Source organism: Mercenaria mercenaria, chromosome 5, assembly GCF_021730395.1.
Source record: "Mercenaria mercenaria strain notata chromosome 5, MADL_Memer_1, whole genome shotgun sequence".
NCBI lineage: Eukaryota > Metazoa > Mollusca > Bivalvia > Venerida > Veneridae > Mercenaria > Mercenaria mercenaria.
The window spans coordinates 27,348,966-27,372,564 of NC_069365.1; the positions used below are offsets into that span (position 1 = coordinate 27,348,966).

A 23,599-nucleotide genomic window follows, 5' to 3' on the forward strand; every position below is an offset into this window, starting at 1 on the left:
AAAATACATGTAAGAGTTATGGGACTTGATCCAGTGAGGTTAGTAATTGATCTAGAAAAAGAAAAAAATAAGTTTCAAATCTATATGCCTTTTAGTAATAGCTGTAAGTACTTGCACGCAAAACTTTAACCAGAATTTGCTAAGTCCAAAAGGGGGCATAATTTGGCCAAAATGAAGGTCAGAGTTATGAGACTTGCTGCTATCAACTAGTTTTATAACCACAAAGACACATGTGAAGTTTCATATCAATATCTGCATTAGTTTTGGAGATAGTAACTTGCATGTAAAACTTTAACCAAAATTTTCTAAGTCTAAAAGGGGGCATAATTCTCCCAAAATACATGTCAGAGTTATGGAACTTGACCCAGTGAGGTTGGTAATTGATCTAGAAAAAGAAAAAATAAGTTTAAAATCTATATGCCTTTTAGAAATAGCTGTATGTACTTGCACGCAAAACTTTAACCAGAATTTTCTAAGTCCAAAAGGGGGCATAATTTGGCCAAAATGAAGGTCAGAGTTATGGGACTTGCTGCTATCAACTAGTTTTATAACCCCGAAGACACATGTGAAGTTTCAAATCAATATCTGCATTAGTTTTGGAGATAGTAACTTGCATGTAAAACTTTAACCAAAATTTTCTAAGTCCAAAAGGGGGCATAATTTGCTCAAAATACATGTCAGAGTTATGGGACTTGACCCAGAGAGGTTGGTAATTGACCTAGAAAAAGATAAAATAAGTTTCAAAGCTATATGCCTTTAATTGATGGCTGTATGTACTTGCATGCAAAAACTTAACCAAGGTGTGACGCCGACGCCGACGCCAGGGTGAGTAGAATAGCTAGACTATTCTTCGAATAGTCGAGCTAAAAAAAGAAATAAAATATGACAAAAAAACAAGATGAACATAATATAATCAAACAATGTATTTGGCACATTCAGTATCAAATTCAGAACCAAATAATCATTAATGCAAAATAAATGTCACCCACTGAAATATACAATGAAATTTTAGGTAGCAGACCCCTAATTCAAATTTGATTCCATGTTCTCTGTATGCAATTTCAGCATTCATCTTCTGTTACAGAATGCCATGTCTCTGTATATAAAGCTTGTATAAAGATAAATTTACAGGTTATTTTAATGACAATCCGATTCGCCGAAGAAAATGAGGCCGAGAAAATGCCGGAAATAATGACACGTCAAAGCGCGATGAAAAGATACACATATTCTCCGATCGTAAATAGATAAATTTTGCACAAACGTTGTTAAATAAATCTACGCGTTCGTAAATTTCAGTCGCGGTCGTATAATTTCAATCAAGAATTTTTGAGATACAAATGAACTAAAGCAGTTCTTTTGGTTCTTTTACGTGCCCAACGTAAAGCATTGGTACACGGGGATAATTTTAAAAAGCTCAACCCCAAAGCTTCAAAACAAAGTGCTAATAATACCTGTAGGTGGTATTTTCGCTATACAATAGTATGTATGAAAGGAAATAGAAATTTAGTTATATATCTAATGAAACTTAAGCATTTTAAAAAGCTTTTCAAAAGTTATAAAATAATATAAAACAACACTGTTTTTCATAAAAGACCTAAATAAATTTTTAAATAAAAAGTTAAAAGAATAAAGAGATAAAGATTCATGTTTTAAAAACATCTATTTAGTGAAAATGACCATTAAAGGGAGATAATTGAAAATAGCAAACTATATAAAGAGATAAATTATATATTGAGCAATTACTTTTGTTTAGAAAATGTTCTTGAAAATGGTTGAGAAGATTAAAAAAACTATTTTTGATTCAATGTGATATTAGGATAAATATTCATGTTTTGAAAACATCTAATTAGTGAAAATATCCCTTAAAGGGAGATAATTAAAAATGGCAAACTATATAAAGAGATAATTTTATAGATTGAGCAATTACTTTTGTTTAGAAAATGTTCTTGAAAATGGTTGAGAAGATTAAAAACTATTTTTTATTCAATGTGATATTAGGATAGACTGGGTAAAGAGCAAATTGCATGGTTACTGTAAAGAATCTTATGAAAAAGAGATTGAAAAAGAAAATGGTATGTCGCCCATCACAGACTATTGGCTCCAACTTGAGAGCCACTGGCGCAAACTTTTCCTGATTGGCGAATTTGTTGGCGCAAAGTGAAATTGACCCAGAGGAAACCCTGATAAGTTAATAATAATATGGTATGTATTTTACCTCATTATGTCATGATATCATGAAATAAAGTGAATAAACAAATTGAATTGGAATATAAGCTGCATTTGTACCTGAAGCATGCTGAAATAGCATACGAGAACATGTGACCACATGGAATCATCAATAGGGGTCCACTACATTACATAAGACATAAACTTGATTACAGGACAAAGTTAACATCAACTTCACTTTCTGCACAGAACTTATTCTGAGATTCTATAGCAACAAGAACAAAAATAATTTGCAGAATACAAATTGACAAAAATCTCAACAAGAGCTAGTCTAGAGCTGTCCAAAAGACAGCCAATGCTCGACTATTCCAATGTTGTCCCAGAAGCAGGAGTATTACCCTAAATGTTAAAATATCTATAGTTTCAATCCAGTATCTGCAATAGTTTTGGAGGTAGTAACTTGCATGCAAAACTTCAACCAGAAGGATTTTGTAAGTCCGAAAGGGGGCACAATTTGGCCAAAATACGTGTTAGAGTTATGACACTTGAGCCAGTGAGATTGGTAACTGACCTAGAAAAAGAAAAAATAAGTTTCAAAGCTATATGCCTTCAAATGATTGCTATATGGACTTGCATGCAAAACTTTAACAAAGGTGTGACGCCGACACCAGGGTAAGTAGAATAGCTTGGCCTATTATTCTTTGAATAGTCGAGCTAAATAACTGTACATTCAAGCTTATATTCATATTATAAAGTAGGTATCTACTTAAGTAAGTAACACTTTCCACCAAGCTTCATATTTTTCACGGATTTCTAATGAAGGGTTGTCAAAAGTTGCAACTGAAAACACAGCTGGTAAGACCAGGAGGGAAACCTTGACCGGTACATCCCATCCTGTCTCTGTTCACTAAGTGGGGAAGACATATTCATCAATGACAACATTTAAGGGACTAGATATAAATATTATGACTTTTTATGTAAAAAAAAGAGAATAAAACAACAATGTTGACTAGAACAAAGTAAAAAATAAATACACGCATTAAAAAACAGAAGTATAAACTAACCAACTACTAAATAAAACAAAAATATTTTAGTAAAAAAGTATAAACGTGTTACCTGCTTCACAATAAAGAATAAGTTCTACTACAAAGTCTAATATAGAACATAACCATTTGGCATTTTCTTACTAAATAACCCCCACTCTACTGGGATGTCAATTTATCTACATTTTTAGTAATACCTCGATTAAACTACAACCTGGTTTAAGGTAAAAAAAACCCCAAGACAATCAAACCCTCATTGTATTTGTTTTTCAATTCCCTCTAACAATTATCTAGCCGTATGGAAGCAAAAACTGAATATAATTACTGCTATAAAGGTAATTTACATCTGAAGACAAAATGCAAACCCTTCACTTGCAAGTAATCAGTAATTTTAGGTGAATCTCCACTTAAATGGTGTTTGGTAACTGTTAATGCATTCCATGAACAAGGCAGTCTGAAAGACAGCTAAATCCCCCGCCACTGCTATGGATAGTGAAAGGGTAAAACCTTTGATTTTAGCTGTGACCTTGACCTTGAACTGACATGGCTGACTCATGAATTCTGCACAACGTCTTGATGAGGTGATCATTTGACCAAAGTTTCATGAAAATCCTTCAAGGGGTTTAGGAGATACAGAGCTGAAACCTTTGACCTTCAGTTGTAACCTTGACCTTGAGTTGACATGGCTGACTCATGAGTTCTTGATGAGGTGATCATTTGACCCAAGTTTGATGAAAATCCTTCAAGGGGTTAAGGAGATACAGAGTGGACACCAAATGGAAGGCTCAAACCTTCGACCCTTAGTTGTGTCCTTGACCTTGAGCTGGCATGGTTGACTCATAATTTCTGCACATCGTTCTGATGAGGTAATCATTTGACCCAAGTTTTATAAAATTCCTTCAAGGGGTTTAGGACATATAGAGCGGACACTAAATGGAAGGCTCAAACCTTTGACCTTCCATTGTGACCTTGACCTTGAGCCGACATGGCTGACTTATAAGTTCTGCACATCGCCTTGATGAGGTGATCGTTTGACCCAGTTTGATTGAAAATCCTTCAAGGGGTTTGGAGATACAGAGCGGACACAAAAGGGAAAGGGTTCAAACTTTGACCCCAAGTTGTGACCTTGACCTCGAGCCGGCATGACTGAATCATGGGTTCTGCACATCGTCTTGATTAGGTGATCATTTGACCCAAGTTTTATAAAATTCCTTCAAGGGGTTTAAGAGATATAGAGCAGACAAAAAATGGAAGGCTCAAACCTTTGACCTTGAGTTGTGACCTTGACCTTGAGCCAGCATGGCTGACTCATGGGTTCTGCACATCGTCTTGATGAGGTGATCATTTGACCCAAGTTTTATAAAATTCCTTCAAGGGGTTTAGAAGATATAGAGCGGACACAAAATGGAAAGCTCAAACCTTTGACCTTGAGTTGTGACCTTGACCTTGAACCAACAAGGCTGACTCATGGGTTCTGCACATCGTCTTGATGAGGTGATCATTTGACCCAAGTTTCATGAAAATCCTTCAAGGGGTTTAGGAGATATGGACCGGACACGATTTTATTACGGACGGAAGGACGGACGGAAAGACGGACGGAAGGACAGACGCAGACCATTCCTATAATCCCTCCGCCACGGCGGGGGATTAATAAGTCTGATGAAAAATATCACAGAGGTTATCATCTACAAAAAAATCTGTATATTGTGTCAATATTTGAAAGATTGAAAATAGACATTATTTCTTAAGAAATTATTTAAGCATGGAAAGTCTTGAAAAGCAATGTATTATTGCATGTATATTACTATATGACTCTTTCTGTTAGTATATGAAAGTGAAAGTACCCTGTATACATATTTATCTGTATCTTAGAAAGTTTTTATTCCTATAGGAGAGATCGTGTTTGTATACAAATCCGTTGTATTTTTCTATTTTTAGAACTGATAAGGCAATGATTGGGTGGGCAGATGCCGAGCTCCGATGTTTTTCTGTAAACAGTGCTGTTTTTCTAACGGCTTAAACTTTCTTAAAACATAACTGACATCAATATTTTTATGATCAATTGAAAGGATATAAAACAAGCAATTTACTGATTACTTTTAATTATTATTTCGAAATAAAATGGAATAATTATGAACGCTTAACTTTAAAAACAGTGTTTTTTCTAAAAGCTTGGTGCATCGCTACGCCGCTATTAAAATCATATGTCATTTAAAATGTTTATTAATTTTAAAAAGATATTTAAATGAGAAAATATGAAAATCGTAAGCATTTCAAAACTTTTTGAATTTTCAAAATCCATAAATGAGCGAAAAAGTTATTAAAAATTAAAAATTCCAATCCCATACACAAATGTAAAAACATTGGTTTTGCCCACCACCAGATAAACAGGTGTTAATGCGTGACGTAACGGCGATCTCTCCTATACAAGTAAGTTTATGTAAAAAATTGGATATCAAATCCTTCTCCAAAATGGCTTAACAGTAATATACCTAATATGATCTCAAAATTTAAGTTTATGCCCAAAATTTTAACAGTATTTTTAATGTATTCTTTCTGATATATCTTCTAAAATGAAATTTCCTGTCTGCACACACCTGACTCACTGCAACAACTCAGAAAATCATTAATTTTCTGATAGACTATGTTTAAACTTTATGGAAAAAGTTCCCTACTCAGGGGTAAGACAATACTACAGGCATTCAGTTGTGCAAAAATAATCTCACAATAACTACCATACTGTAACTGGTCTGAAATATTAGACCTTTCAACCATCAATCTCTAAAAATACACCAATGATACAGCTTTTATAACATTCACATAACTGTAATATCACACAACTCCTTCATCAAAACTTGAAGCACTGTGAACAGGAACTAATGGTTTTGGTATTACTGGAAATGTTCATTGGTGAACTATCTGGTGCCAGTCTACCCATCTCTCTTGCGTCGGCTGTCAGTTTCATTGCAATATCCAGGAAGAGTTTATCTACATTGTCTGCCTCTTTAGCAGAAGTTTCTATGAATTTCATTTCGTAGCGATCAGCAAACTGTTGACCTATATGTGTAGGGATCTCCCTGGCATCTCCTCTATCTATCTTGTTACCTTGGAAAACATAAACATTGTGAAAATAGGACACATGTACATTGACATCCAACAATTAAAATAATAACAATATTTGTAAATAAATATTTACAACTGGACTGGAGACATCAAATTTCTTCCTTACTGACATCCAAATTTCATATTTGGTGCATGAAGTCATTCTAATGTGTTGAAACTTGTTGCATTAAAATGTTCATCTTTGGTGGTATTTTCAACTGTACTCATGTAAAAGACTTTTTTTCTCCATTTATATAATAATAAGCATTGTAGATGCATATGTTATAAATAATTGTTAGCATTTGTCCTTTTGCAGAAAAAAATGTAATCCTTACGTTAGGCCCAATATCTCCACTACAGAATTAGTGCATATTTGTCAATACAAACAACCTATCACTATTTGATGTGGCTACACATCTAAGTGAATCCTATTTCCATGTAGAACTTGAATTAAATATATGCGCTACTTTCATCAATGCTACACAGCCATAAATATTTATGATAAATGTTGTGGTGATTTGACATTTCAAATCAGAAGTAATGGAGTTGCTATATTTTTACCATTTCTTTACGCACACATTATGGCATGATTCACTCAAACAAACCACAAATAAAGACATTAGTAAAACATGATACCCAATATAAAATGATATTTAAATGGAAATTAGTTACGTGTGGTTTCCTGAAACCAGTTAGGTATGACAGTGCCTAGAAACATTTTCAAATGTTCTGACTAATCTGAGGTGTATTTATACCCTGCTTATAGTCTATCTTAAACAAAAGAACTGACAAAGGAACTTTGATGGTACAATATTCTATGTTATATTTAAAAAAATATTTTACACCTAGAACTATCACTAAATGTTGGTAATATCCCAAATACCGCATTGTCAGAGAAAAGAAGACATTCTCAGTTTAAGAATTCATACCATAAAAAGAATATAAATAAAAGCAAATTATTTTTAACAATAGTGCATGCCATAGTAGTGTGATACCAGCTGTCAAGTTTTGGACAAAAATGTATTAAACAAGAGGACCATGATGGTCCTGAATCGCTCACCTCTTCCCACATGACCCAGTTTTGAGTATGATGTCATTATTTGACATAGTGACCTAGTTTTTGAGCTCATGTGACCCAGTTTTGAACTTGACCTAGATATTATCAAGATAAAAATTCTGACCAATTTTCATAAAGATCTATTGAAAAATATGGTTTCTACAGAGGTCACAAGGTTTTTCTATTATTTGACATAGTGACCTAGTTTTCGAAGGTATGTGACCCTGTTTTGAACTTTACCTAGATATCATCAAGGTGAACATTCTCACTAATTTTCATGAAGAGCTCATGAAAAATATGGCCTCTAGAGAGGTCACAAGGTTTTTCTATTTTTATACCTACTGGCCTAGTTTTTGACCGCATGTGACCCAGTTTCGAAACTCACCTAGATATCATCAAGGTGAACATTCAGATCAATTTTCATGAAGATCCATTGAAAAATATGGCCTCTAGAGAGGTCAAAAGATTTTAATAATTTTAGATCTACTGACCTAGTTTTTGACCGCAGTTGACCCAGTTTCAAACCTGACCTAGATATCATCAAGATGAACATTCAGACCAACTTTCATACAGATCCCATGAAAAGTATGGCCTCTAGAGAGGTCACAAGGTTTTTTTATTATTTGACCTACTGACCTAGTTTTTTAAGGCATGTGACCCAGTTTCAAACTTGACCTAGATATCATCAAGGTGAACATTCTGACCAATTTTAATGGAAATCCATTCAAAAGTATGGCCTCTAGAGAGGTCACAAGGTTTTTCTATTTTTAGACCTGCTGACCTAGTTTTTGTCCGCACATGACCCTGTTTCGAACTTGACCTAGATATCATCAAGATGAACATTCAGACCAATTTTCATACAGATCCCATGAAAAATATGGCCTTTAGAGAGGTCACAAGGTTTTTCTATTATTTGACCTACTGACCTAGCTTTTGATGGCACGTGATCCACTTTCGAACTTGACCTAGATATCATCAAGATGAACATTCAGACCAACTTTCATACAGATCCCATGAAAAATATGGTCTCAAGAGAGGTCACAATGGTTTTCTATTATTTGACCTACTGACCTAGTTTTTGAAGACACGTGACCCACTTTTGAATTTGACCTAGATATCATCAAGGTGAACATTGTGACCAATTTTCATGAAGATCTCATGAAATATTTGGCCTCTTGAGAGGTCACAAGGTTTTTCTATTTTTAGACCTACTGACCTAGTTTTTGACCGCACGTGACCCAGTTTCGAACCTGACCTAGATATCATCAAGATGAACATTCAGACCAACTTTCATACAGATCCCATGAAAAATATGGCCTTTAGAGAGGTCACAAGTTTTTTCTATTATTTGACCTACTGACCTAGTTTTTGATGGCACATGACCCAGTTTCGAACTTGACCTAGATATCATCAAGGTGAACGTTCTGACCAATTTTCATGAAGATCTTGTGAAATATATGGCCTCTAGAGGGGTCACAAGGTTTTTCTATTTTTAGACCTACTGACCTAGTTTTTGACCGCACGCGACCCAGTTTCGAAGCTGACCTTGATATCATCAAGATGAACATTCAGACCAACTTTCATACAGATCCCATGAAAAATATGGCCTTTAGAGAGGTCACAAGGTTTTTCTATTATTTGACCTACTGACCTAGTTTTTGACGGCACGTGACCCAGTTTCGAACTTGACCTAGATATCATCAAGGTGAACGTTCTGACCAATTTTCATGAAGATCTTGTGAAATATATGGCCTCTAGAGAGGTCACAAGGTTTTTCCATTTTTAGACCTACTGACCTAGTTTTTGATGGCACGTTACCCAGTTTCGAACTTGACCTAGATATCATCAAGGTGAACATTCTGACCAATTTTCATGAAGATCTTGTGAAATATATGGCCTCTAGAGAGATCACAAGGTTTTTCTATTTTTAGACCTACTGACCTAGTTTTTGAAGGCACGTGACCCAGTTTCGAACTTGACCTAGATATCATCAAGATGAACATTCTGACCAACTTTCATAAAGATCCAATGAAAAATGTGACCTCTAGAGTGGTCACAAGCAAAAGTTTACGGATGCACGCACGCACAGACGGACGGACGACGGACACCGCGCGATCACAAAAGCTCACCTTGTCACTTTGTGACAGGTGAGCTAAAAAAGGTAACAAAAAACAAAAGCTGAGACATGCCCCTACCTTCATCCACCCATGGTGGTTTCATTAGAGTCCCTTTAAAACTAGTGGAAGTAGTTTTCTACATTTAAATTAATCACCAACTTCAGGGGTATCCCTGGGCCCCACATCTTGTCTATCCCAAAACAACAGATGTTACACAAACCTTGCAGGACTTTTTTTTTAATTACTGAAGCAGATCATGGAAGCTGAGGATTAGACACAGACCTGGGATCCCTTCCATTTAAAACATTGCTTGCTATAGGAAAAGTAGCCAGGATTTCAGATAACTACAGCAAGTGGAAAATTGGCCCCCACAACCACCTCACCCCTGGCCATTCATGAAACCCCTATACAACTAAACATCATAGTGATTACCTGTAATTTGCTGTATGAAGACCTTCAAAACTGAGAAAGTAGTTCATTTCACAATCTTGATAGGGTATGGGTGCCCCTATGCCCCCACCTTTGTCCATCCCAAAAACAAAACATGTCATATAAAACTACACTTCATGGTGATCACCTGTATGAAGATTCATCTAATATGACTAGCAATGCTTAAATCCTCACAAAGATATTATGCTGACATCACGTTGATGTGATATTTATAATTTAGCGCCATGTATGCATCGAGAAATAGTACTTTCAAATTTGATCAAATATTTTCCTTAAAAACATGTTTAAAACAAAATGTCACAATGCACAACTGTCTTGATTTTTTTACACACCAACTGAGTTTGTTATTTGCTGTGCAGAATAATTCGACAACGGAATATTCAGCAAGACGTATAACCATTTCTGGTCCAGGCGTATATAAACAAAGGAGTGTGATGACCTACCATTTGGTACCATACATGCGCAAAGAAACAGTTCTATCACATTTGATCTAAATTTTACAATAAAAGACATACAAGAATCGAAATAATTTATGGCATACCATGTTTGAACACTATTTTTATACTTTGATGGTTATACGTCATACGTAATAATTTCACTCGGGTTACGCTCTCGTGAAATTATTAAGCTCCATGCAAAACTGCTCATTATGTATAAATAGTGTTAAAACCAGTTTTGCTATAAATTATTCCTTACTTGCAATCCCCCTAAAAGATGTGGAAATAGTTCATTCCACAAAATTGAGAGGGTGCGGTGCCTAAGGGTTAGAACCATTGTCAATACCTGACAAAATAATTATGCAAATCTACAATAATTATTCTTGGAGACCATGTGTATGAAGTTTCATTGGAATCCCTTTAAAACTGCTAAAGTAGTTAAATCCACTTTGAGGGGCGTAGGTCCCCCAGTGCCATCTAACTTTGTCTGCCACAGAAAATTATTTTATTTACAACTAAACATTTCTGTTGAAGTAGTTCACTCCACAAATATTTTGTTTCTGACCGACTGACGGTATGACCAACAGACCAACCAAACGTTAGATGACTCCTACATCCCTGCTTCATTTTTGCAGGTATAATTACGCATGTCTGCTTAACTGAGTCATAAAAGTAATATACACACCAACTAAATAGGAGAGCACTTTCTCATTAGCAAATGATTCGATATCTGTCAACCACTGTGGAAGAGCATCAAATGTGTTCTGTAAGCAGACATCATACACCAGAATGAGGCCATGAGCAGCTCTGTAGTAACTCTGGGTGATTGATCGAAACTTCTCCTGACCCGCCGTATCCCATATCTGCAGCTGATACAAAAATAACTAATTTGAACATCTTTCTTGTAATACTAAAGAAATCATAAAATTCTACAACAGCTGTTCGTAAGACAGCGCGCTCCACTATCCGAGGATTTGACAATAAAATGAATGTATGTCTCAATAAGAGGCCTCTACTTTAAAAGGAAGATACACCAAGGGGCATAATTCTGTCAAGAACACAAATTAGAGTTATTGGGATTGTTACCACACATGCAGATGATACTGGTAAAGATGTATTTTGAGTTTCAAGTCATTATCTTATATAGTACCAAAGTTATGTCCAGAAAACGAAGTTTGTTAAAAAAATTTAAGTACTGTAAATCCGGTATTATTCGCGTTGTTATAATTTTCGCTATTTTTCGCGAATCGGGTGCATCGCGAAATCATGAATCCGCGTAAATATCCTTCCATAACATACAGACATATTCGAAAAAATGTCCAAAATACGGTCAAGTTCAGCAATCATAACTAGCCGCCTGTACATCAATGTTTATTGAATGAATTTCAATTCATTTCACATTTCAATGTATTATGAATAATTCATGTAGAATATACTGCTAAAGGTTAGATTTACATGTAGCAGGCAGTTTTTAACGGAGAGCATCTCCTTGTGTCAAACAAGCAGAGCGCGTGTTGCCCGAAGGGAAGATCCATATCATCACTTATCTTCTCAACAAACCTTACACATTTTGTTTAGACAACAATAGGGATTAGCGGACAATTTATCACACCATTGTATTATATACTTGTGCGTTAATTATTTATGAAATGGCTGTAACAAACTTTGAACATTTTATCAGCTATTACGTGTAATAAGAATAATCGCCATTAAATTGAATAAAGGATTTTAAAGGCTCAATTATTTCAGTCTGTGTGAATAAAGTAACCGATTGCTGATACAAAATAACCGTTACGGACCATGTGTTTAACGAGTCTTTGACAGGCATAAATTCGGTACGGTACTGAAAAAAAAGGCATTAATATAATCACGACTTCCTGAATTAATTGAAATTTCGCTAATATAAGATAAGAACCTTCGCGAATTTAAATTCCTGACCCTTCCATCGCGAATTCATAAAACCGCGAAGTAATTCAGGGTGCCGGAATTCGCGAAATAAAGATCACGCTAATATAAAGTGATTTACAGTATGAAAGGGGCATAATTTGGTCAAAAATACAAATCAGAGTTATGGGGATTGTTACCACACATGCAGATGATGATGATAAAGATACATTTTAAGTTTCAAGTCTTTATCTTATATTGCATTAAAGTTATATCCAGAAAGCAAAGATTGCACACAAAAAAACTAAGTACAAAAGGGGCATAATTCTGTCAAAAATACAATTACAGTTATGGGGTTTGTAACCACAAGTGCAGATGATGATTATAAAGAAATACTTTTAACTTCAAGTCATTATCTTTTAAAGTACCAAAGATATGTCTATAAACGAAGCTTTCAAAAAAATTTAACATGAAAATAATTCCAAGTATAATAACTTTGTGACCTTGACCTTGGGTATAATGGGCCTAGCCCCTGCCAATACTTTGTTTGTATGCTGGACAATGTTTATGTGAACTTACAGTAAGATATAAGCAACAATAACAAAGATATGACAGAAAAACAAAGGTTGCCGAAAAGCTTTAACCTTAAAAATAACCTAAGTATAACACCTTGGTGACCTTGACCTTGAGTATAATGGGCCCAGCCCCTGTACATACTTTGTTTGTATGCTGGACAATGTTTATGTAAAGTTACAGTAAGATATAAGCAATAGTAACAAAGATATGACAGAAAAACAAAGGTTGCCGAGAAACTTTAACCTTAAAAATAACCTAAGTATAACACCTTGGTGACCTTGACCTTGGGTATAATGGGCTCAGCCCCTACACATACTTTGTTTGTATACTGGACAATGTTTATGTGAAGTTACAGTAAGGTATAAGCAATAGTAACAAAGATATGACAGAAAAACAAAGGTTGCCGAAAAACTTAAACCAATAAAGGTCACGCCCACGCAAACGCCGGGGCGAGTAGAATCTGAATAGTGGAGCTAAAAACCATTATCAAATGATCTGGAACTAGGAGGCCCAAACAAGCACTGAGTTTGAGTACTTAGAACAGGCAATATTCATCTTATTGAAGTTCAGGGCCAGGGTGACCATGAACCTTGATTTAAATTGGTCCTCCACTGAGCCTAGGCAATCATCTTTTGATGTCAAAGTGTTTAAGTCAACAAATGTCTTCAGTTTCAAGGTAATGTACAGGCCTTTGCCTTTGATCTATTGCTAAAAAAATACAGTAAGACTGATGAATCTACTTCCAAGTTTTACATAAAGGCTTTATGTGAAAGTATTCTCATTTTTCTGATCTAATACTTTCTTATCTACAGACAGACTACCAAGACAACTGATAACTTGATAAGGAGGTACAGATTACAAAAACATGTATACGTGATACGGTTATGCCATGCATACTTACCTTGACTTTATCACCCTCAATCTCCACCGTTTTAATCATAAAATCAACACCAATAGTTGCTGCCTGACCAGGTGGAAACAGACCCTGAAAATTCAAAATTCTACTCATTACAAATTGCATCAGCAATACTTAGCTATGCAATTTTAATAAATTCATTTCCATCCAGAAGCAAAGGGGAAGGCTATACATGTCATTTGGGTAAAAAACTAGCTCAGTAGTTGGGCAAAGGGGAATAAAAATTAAAATCCTGATAATTATGTATGTGCAGTCAATTTTAGAAACTGGAGGAAAACTGCATGATTTGAATGAAATTTACTGAGGGAAAGATACCTGTTAGGCTGTAAATGGCATTGCTACAGAAATAAAAAAACATGATTCGGACACTGTTTACATTTCTGTATACATTTTAAATTTATTTATTACAGATATCTGAGACATAACACATTTACAAACACATTATACTTTTTACTTGCTTGCAGGACCACCAGAAGTGTCTGCTAAGTAAATTGTTGCAAACTGCCAAAAAAGCTCAATCCTAAACGCATGTAATTTTTTTCTAACAAAAATGTCTGATGGTTCACATTTTTAAAGACTTAACATGCTTTTTGTAGTTTTAAAAGTTTGACTGCTATTTCAGACATGTTTCACTATTATGGTAACAGTTATTTCATTCTGTTGTTGGCTCATAAGAAAGATATACAAGCTGTATCAATTACCTGAGTGAAACGTCTCACAAGACATGTCTTTCCTACACCAGCTTCCCCTACTAGAACTATCTTGAATAAATACTTGTAGTCCTCCATTCTGCAGCATAAAAGAACAAGGAGACTATTAAAATGCCATCTACTTTTAAACTATAAAATCCTTTGATTAAAACAGCAACAAACCCTAAACAAGCTTAATGACTCATATTGATTGGTCTCTCACTAACACTGTCCTAATATAAATATATTGGGCATTCCATGAGAAAACCTGTAGTAGTGACAAAAAATTCAAAATTGAGATAACAAAATATCCATGAAGAACATTCTTTTACCTTTCTAATATAAAAAAATTAAAGTAATTATCTCCACTATTTCAAGAGCTACAATGCTTTTAAGTAAGTCACCAAAGGCATTTTGAGACGTGACATTAGGAATGTCATGAAATCAGTATGACGTCGTTGTACATGGTGTGTTTTTTTCAAGTTATCAGTGGAACAAAGTCAAGTCAACAAGAAAGCATCTGGCTGATTCAGAGGGCCAGCAGCTTAAACTGTGCTGGCTGATCATAGTCTACACTGTTCGATATTCAGTCAGAAAATGTTCAATGAACACCCCTTTGAATAATAAGTGGTACTGCCCAAACTGAAAGATGGACCTGTTCATTTTAAAAATTTAGCAGGGTAGAATGTAATCCATGCATAAAGAAGTTACAGACCAAACAAAAAAAAACACAAAAAATGTTTTATCTTCAAATTTGACCTTGACCTTGAGCTAGAGGTCTAAGTCTTAGACACAAAACAACCGTTTTATTACAGTGACTGTCTTTGTCAAGTTACTTGAATATCCATTCATGCAAAGTAAAGTTACTAACAAGATCAAAACAAAAAAGTTCTTATATCTCTGACCTCTAAGTGTGAATCTGACCATAACTGAGAGAGGGGTTTGGATCTTGCACATGATACAATGTCTTCTTACTGGGAACATTTTGTGTCAAGTGATTTTTGAAATCTCTTGATGAATGGTAGAGGGCATGAAACTGATGCTATAGATCTGTGACCTTGACCTTGAAGCTAGGGGCCTGGGTCTTGCACATGACATGTTATGAGGAACATTTGTGACAAGTAATTTCAAAATCTTTGATGAAAGGCAGTTATGGAAAGCACAAGAATCTTTTGACTTTAAAGTGTAATCTTGACCTTGGAGCTAGGGGTCTGGGTCATGGCATCTCATTTGGGGAACATTTGTGCCAAGTAATATTTATGCTGGGAGTAAGGTAAAACTGTTCTTCAAATAAGGTTGCTCAAAAACTCCACAGAACTTATGTTCATTGCTTCATAAACCAATGGTAAATAAAATTTACCTTTACCTTTAATTTCAAAGGGAAAAGTTAGATTTTTTTTTCAGCCATATAAACAAAAATTTTAGAAATTAGAATTTAAATTACAACAAGTGCTTAGCCTTACCAATTTCAAATCATGAAATGCACATCAAATAAATTGTGGCTCGAAAAATATTCAATTTGTGAATTCTAGTGGCCCCAACAAAAAATATTACAAAACAAGAGCTGTCTGTTGACACCATGTTCGACTATTTGAAGCACTGACAGAAGTATAGGGTCAAAATATTACCTGAGATTTTCAGACAAAAGAAAAGGAACAGATAAGACAAACATTGTACCTGCATTTGTGGAATTGGATAAGTCTTACAAGTTATATGGCAATGTGTGACCATGATGGTAAGCAAGTGTTCAAAGTTTCAAAGCCATATATCAAACAGTTAATAGACAAAATATCCAATGGTATGTGAAATTTCCTAAGACTATGAAGGTAAACAAGTGGTCAAAGTTTCAAAGCCATATGACAAACAGGTTAGGCAAAATACAGACTGGTACGAAATCTAAACAGATTTCCAAGTCCAAAAAGGGCCATAATTCAGCCAAAATAGTTGACAGAGTTATGTACTCTTGCCTACAGATGGAAATCATGATGGTAAACAAGTGTACAAAGTTTCAAAGCCATATGTCAAATAGTTTTGACAAAACATGGATTTGTACGAAAAACTGAACCAATTTCCATGTCAAAAAAGGGCCATAATTCAGCCAAAATAGTTGACAAAGTTATGTACTCTTGCCTACAAATATAAATCATGATGATAAACAATTGTTCAAACTTTCAAAGCCACAAGTCAAATAGTTTTGACAAAACATGGACTTGTACAAAAATTCTACCAATTTCCAAGTCCAAAAACGGCCATAATTCAGCCAATATAGTTGACAGAGTTATGTACTCTTGCCTACAGATAGAGACTGTTATATTAAACATTAGTGATAAAAGGTCCAAAGCCATATATCAAACACTTTACACAAAATGTGAACTGGTGCAAATAACTTAACCAAGATTTCTAAGTTAAAAGGGGCCATAGCTCAGCCAAAATTCTTGTTGGAGTTATGTACTCTTGTCTAAAACTGGACATGGTGATGGTTAACAAGTATTGAAAGTTTCAAAGCTTTATCTCAAAAGACTTTGTCAAAAAGTGGACTGGTACAAAAAATTTAACCAAGGTGTGACGTCGACGCTGTGGAGAGTAGGCAGTGATTTTTTTTGGACAAAATAAAGGTGCCTGTGCCCGCTGAATTGGGAAAATAAGCACGATAATTCCCCAAATTGGGAAAAATAGAAATATGTTTAATTTCCATACTAAGTGATATAAATCTGTACATTTCCTAACTGAATTTTGTTTAAAGAGTTTATATTTTTTCAAAACCACGTTTGGATTTAAAATCGTGAAATTTTTGGTTGATAAAATTAATTAAGACACCAATACAACTTGTTATAATTGTATTTATCAATTTTCACTTCATTCCCTTGAAATTTGATAACGTCCGAAATTTTGACTATCCGAAATTCGGTACAATCGCGGCGATTTTGATGACCAATTTTTCAAAAACTAGGAGAGATATTGTCATTTTTCATTACCATAAATGATTAACTGACATAATGAAACATATTTAAACCGACTGTAGTCCATATTTCTCTTGAAAATCGGCAATGTTTTGTTTGTCACGTGTTTTCGCGACGGTAACCTTGATGCGATTCTGATCTTAAAAAGGACGTCATTTCTGCCAATTTCATGTTAGATATCGTGGATCTCACGCCCGAATATATACTGTTACATTTTGAAAATAAAATATTATAATTTGAGGGGGGAAAACATTTCTTTTTTAGGGGAAAAATAGACAATTTTTTGGGAAAAAATGGCCTATTTTGGCGAGGGGAAAGTGCCGATATTCGGCAGTAAAAATACGCAAAAAAAATCACTGGTAGGATATAGGGTTGGATATCGTTAAGGACGAAGCAGTCCGATACCGATACTAATGAAACGATACGGTATTTTTAACGATACCGATACCATGCTTTGTAGTACATTACATAAGCAATGATTTGCTTAGTACTATATACACCTATGTAAGTAGATATACATGAAAATTTGCTGTGATAAATAAACATTTTAAGTCTGTTAATGGAATGTTGTGTGTATTAGATTATGAAAGAGTACAAAATAAACATATCTTACAGACTAGTTTTCCAAAATTAAAATCTAGAGTAGATAGCTCGCTCACTATGCAATTTAAATCTATGAATACACTCACAGTAGTAATGGTTTTAAAGCTCAGTACTGTCTAGAACTGTTAAACTGAACATTCATAGCTTTCAAATTACCCCTCTAACAAGTCAGACTCATTCTCACTCATGATAATCTTCGACTAGGTTGACTAGTAATGTTTTTAAAGTGAAACACTTAGCAACACATTTTTAATTGAACAATAACCTTCAAAACTCTTGAAACAACCAACATTCCAACAATAACATTATTTCTAATGGTTTGCGAAAACCGATCATTTGTTTATGTAGGTTACAGCTTACTCTTGTATTTTTTTATTTACATCATTTTTTTTTCATTGGTTTTAAAAGAATACTACAAAGAAAAATAGTGTCGTATATTTTGAAATTAAGTATTGGTTTACATTGTCTAAAACGACTGGTAAAGAAGTATTTCAGGTAATATTTAGCAACAAAACTATTCGCACGGTTAGCTCTCCATGTCAAGGGAGGTTACTCTGAGTGGTATCACAGTAAACAATGTCGATCGCGTTATTACGCTATTTGCTTAAATTTCTGCTTTATTTTGCCACAGATTTCGTAAGAATTTTGTTTTTACTTTTATGGAAATACCGAAATCGGAACCGGTTCTTTTACGAAACGGTATATACCGGTACTTTTTGAAGTGATTATTCGGTATTGTACCGATACTGGGAACCGGTATCCAACCCTAGTAGGATAGCTCTACTTATTCTTCGAATAGTCAAGCTAATAATATTCAGCGATGAGTTTTTCTCACAGACATAAAATTCTTATCGCATACACAGAAAATTGATGCAAGGGAAAGGTCACACATGATCATATACATGATGATTGTGTTGTTTGCATCACCTGTATGACACTTCGAGACAAGTGTTTTGAGTAGCTAGTGACATTTTCAGAGTACAAATATAATATAACTGAATTAACTGACGAGATTATTCAAACAGTTGATTATGCACGCATTGGCTGACGACTGTAGCAAATTTAAAACAATGAACAGCTGATGAAAACAAATATTGCTTGTGATGCTGCCGTTATTATTCAGTTTAAATTTATGGTATAATTTTCTCATGAATGAAAATTATATATATGGGTAAAAGAAAAGACACTTCTTGTGCTGTTTCTTAAATATTTGATAAAGTGTCACAGTTGATATTTAAATGATTGGAATTTATGTGTTTGTTACTGATTGCCTGTAATTGTTATTATATCTTAACAAAAGTGGTATGTTGCCTCCCACAGACTACTGGCTCCAAGTTTGGTAACACTGGCACAAACATTTTCTGATTGGCAAATTTAATTGTTGGCGCAGTCAATCTGACCCTGAGGAAACCCTGGAGGGGGTATATATGGGGGTGTGGAATGCAGATAACAAGATACAGTATAAAGAAACTGAACTGAAAGTAAATGGATAGTCAGAGGAGCATTAGGCTTGGGAGGGAAATGGTCCAGAAATCAAATGAAAGTAGAGCCTTTGACCCTGTTGGAAATAAGCCGCAAGGCTTTTACAGGTTATCCTGTGTTTTTATATATGTCATGATTGTGCACTAGTCACCAATAATATCTGTGAAATCAAAGCTGTGTTAATATATTATGTGCTGTTTAAATTCAATGTATGTGATTAATTGTGTCAATGTGATGTATATATTTACACAAATAAATCTATCTATCTATCTAGCCGATTTTGAGAAAAAAGTGCATGTCTCCCAGAACTGCCTAATCATCTAGATTGACATTTAAATTTTCTCCATTATGTATCTGAGTTAACCATGCACCAAGACCTGTATCACTGGCATCAATATTTTTTGGTAATTCAAGGGCCATAATACCAAAGCTCCTGGGCCGATTTGGCTAGTTACTGAACTTGGCCAAAGACATTTTGTTCAAGTTTGGTGAATATTGCTATAAGAGAGAATATTCTCCAGGTGACAGGCATCCACTGATTACTCCAAGTACTTCTTTACAACAAAAATATGATACTAGTAACAAAAATAAAAAACAAACAAAAAAACAAACGCTGTTTGTACTTACTGTGGTTTTAAGTACGAACAGTTTCGAGACCGAATAATTTCACAAAAAGGACTCTTTTTACTTGCAAGAATATAAAGTAGCAGAAAAGACAGCTTCCAATAACTTTATATCGTGGTCATTTCCACAACTTAAAACTGCACCTGATAAACTTATGTTTGGTAAAACAGAAAAATTAAATGACAATTGTTTTCTTTTTTTCTAATTAATCACAGTCATGAAACGCATTTGTATTAGGTTATTAATAAAACCCGGCCCGGCCCGGCCCGGACCAAACCACGGAAATAGCCGATTCCGATTGTACGGAAACCACCGGAAACTTACGGACGGAAGGCTAATATAATTACGAATGATATCGTGTCGATATCAACTTACATATTTAGAATTGAGTAAAAAAAATACACTGAACTTTATGATGCCCGCGAGGAACTTCTTTGATGAATGGGTTAAAACTGCGTGTTCTTTCTGGTTGCAAAAACGTCTTAATATAATTTGTAAACTTGTACACAGGAAGTCGTTATACATAGCGTTGTTTTGACGAGCCTTCTAATTAGTTCCCGATATTTTGTATCGTTATCATTATATACTATTTTATAATCACGTTTTGTCCAAAAAGTTGTTATATTTCGAAGAAAGGAATTCCTCTCGGGCCTCAAAGAGTTTTTGTTTCACCTGTGTATTCCCAAAGCCTAAATAATTCTTTGTGTCCGGTAACATGCCTAAAAAAATAGGTAGTAAAAAGGCAGGATTTTTATACTTTTTTGTTAAATGAGACTTTACGGAATTATTTTTATGTCAAAAAAAAAAAAAATGAATACGAATAATTTCTAATATCACTGACAATTTTTAAAGAATAGAATGAGCAGTTTTTTAAAACTTTTTATTAAAAAGTTTTTAAAAAATCTCAAAGACTATAAAACATTTAGGGTTATGTAAAAAAATAGGATAGGTCGGGATACCGATAGCGCACGAAGATGCAGCGTTGAATATTGAAAAGTTTTACACACCGTACCCCATATTTTTAAAATATTCCTGTACAAATATATAGAAACAAATACTGAGACAGGTTTGTTCACGCAGTATTGTGAGTATCTCTTGAACTTAGTCGACTGAATTGACGTACGATGAAAGTCACACATTGAATATATTGTGGTACATTGCAGCTTGTGGCATAGCCTTTGCACTTTCGATAATCGATTTCATATTCGGCAGGTTGCTATAATGTTTTAACATATTTTCTTTTTTTTTTTAAGTTTGCAAGTAATCTCTGAATAAACTGACTTACTTAAGTTATATTCAAATTAGTTCAAAACTATATAGAGTAGAATCGAGATACAAATTTTACCATTTTTCATTTTTGTACAGAAGTCTCGAAACCGGAGGTCGCGGGTTCGAATCCTGTCAGCGGATTTGACCGTGACTCCAACAGTCCTTTCTTTCGGTGCGAGTACTGGTTACTTTCCAGGAAGCAGTCACCGAGTGTATTTCACATTAGTTGGTGAACCAAAACTCGACGCGAAAAAGAAATATTTTAAATGGGAACAAAATTACCATTTAACTGCTCTCAACGATTCACACTGTTTCGTGAAAAAAAGACCAAGTAAAAACTTGTTAAGGTTCGTTTGGATATTTACCAATGCTCTACACTTTCAGATTATGAATTTAGATACTTCAAAATTAAACTTCAATGGTTAGACATATCTTGCAAAACTTTGCAATTTATTTAGGTTGATTTGATATATTATTGTATACAGAATGCCTTTTCAGTCAGTTAGCTAGTGCTCGGCATTTTTGATACATAACAACTGAAGAATCGTTTGAGCCCGCTAATCATAATTTACAAATAAGTCTCGAAAAAGCAAAATAAAACTTTGAACGGATGTTGTTTCTTCAAATCTCACAAATTTCTTCATTAAGATTTTTTTTGTAAATTTATCAATATCACAATGTACTGCAGACGATTTACTCTAACACTGCTTACTCACTATGGTTACGTGACCACACCGGAAGTGAACTGTACTTGGATCTATATTGAGCAGCTTTAATGCTGTCGCATTCTGAGACCTTACGTTTTGTGAGTTTTTCATTGGTAGAACCAAACCTATTGTAATTATGCATCTTCTTTTGTATATACCGAGTAATTGTACGATAGTTTGCAGTTTTTTACGAAAGATCTGAGTGTAATTCTTCAGCTATAATTGGTTTGTTAAACTGCCCATATGTGGCCAAATCCATAAAGCATCGCAGAAAGTTTTAACCTTACATTTTTTTCAACTTTACGGTAAAGAAAGTGTAATGAGCGGGATTTTCCAAAAACAAGTTGCATCCTTCATAACTTGTTTAAATAATAGTAAAAGTTGATCTTCCACCCGATATTACATTGTATTGAAAAGGAAAATTCGTACTCCTTACGCAAATCGCGTCGAGAAATCACATTTTAGCTCAACCCTAAATATATATAGTTGTGACGTGTCTGTTTTACGGAGATTAATTTATTTTTTGGGTTTCCATTATATCCAAAAAGTAATTATGTTTCATTTGGTATAACAGGCCCATCGAAACCTATATGTTTTCAAATGGAATGACTAAGTAGTGTGTTCTTTTTTCACAAATACAATTATGATAAAAACAAATTTGAATTGTAATATGAGCGAAAAATAAACAGGGATCTCCTTCTTCGTTTTCGCGGTATTGTCTTAATTTTCTCCTACCCTATTTTCACGCGCAGCTATTGCACACTCAATTTTTACATACAAATGCTTGTATCTAAGGGAAAAATAAGTTAATCACCACAAAAAAGTTTACAACAGCATAAATTTCATTTAATTATATTCTTATTTTGTTAGCCATTTTCGATTTCTTTCCGATCTTTATTGTTACGCGTGTATCCCTGAATACATGTTACACACAAAAGCGGCGTGATGAAAAACTAATATAATACTTTTATTAAACATTTTACTGATCGTTCGCCACTTAGTATGTATCTTTTATTTCTGAAAATGTTCCTGAAATGTTTTGAATGAAATAAAATTATAAAATGACTATCAGGTTCATTCTTATGCTGTGGTGCTAGGAAATTTTGATTGTGCATATCAAAGTCCCGACCAACTTAAAAGTCAGATTAGCCGGGAAGAATTATTTCCTGTTGTGGCCTTTTAGGATTTTAAGCCCATTTTCGTCAACATTTTATTATACATTACATTTTAAATACTAAATTCTTTCTCTAAAGTAACTTACAATTGTCGCATTGAAAAATATTAGTCACGGAAAGAGTTATTTTGAGGGACCACTCTCTCAGGAATACATTATTTATTTTATTATACCGAAAAAATAATGAAATGATTTATTTAACATTAAAAAAGTTATTACTTACCAAATAATGAAGACAGAATTAAGGAGGCTTTACTAGTAAGCACTTAGAAATTGTCACGACTTTGCTGTATAAAAATCATTACTTTTTGATAGGTATCTATAGTCTTGAGGTTACATAACG

General features: G+C 34.3%; 1 protein-coding gene across 1 annotated transcript; it reads right to left on the reverse strand.

Moving 5' to 3' along the window:
• Nucleotides 1-4,324: 4,324 nt before the first annotated feature.
• Nucleotides 4,325-20,336, reverse strand: LOC123556704 (ras-related protein Rab-30-like). The gene is made up of 5 exons (XM_045347619.2): nt 20,110-20,336; nt 14,450-14,537; nt 13,734-13,817; nt 11,058-11,241; nt 4,325-6,314 (listed from the first exon to the last, which is right to left on the reverse strand). The coding sequence occupies exons 2-5, from the start codon at nt 14,534-14,536 to the stop codon at nt 6,058-6,060; spliced, it is 612 nt and encodes a 203-aa protein (XP_045203554.1). The 5' UTR covers nt 14,537; nt 20,110-20,336; the 3' UTR covers nt 4,325-6,057.
• Between the last annotated feature and the right edge of the window lie 3,263 nt (nt 20,337-23,599).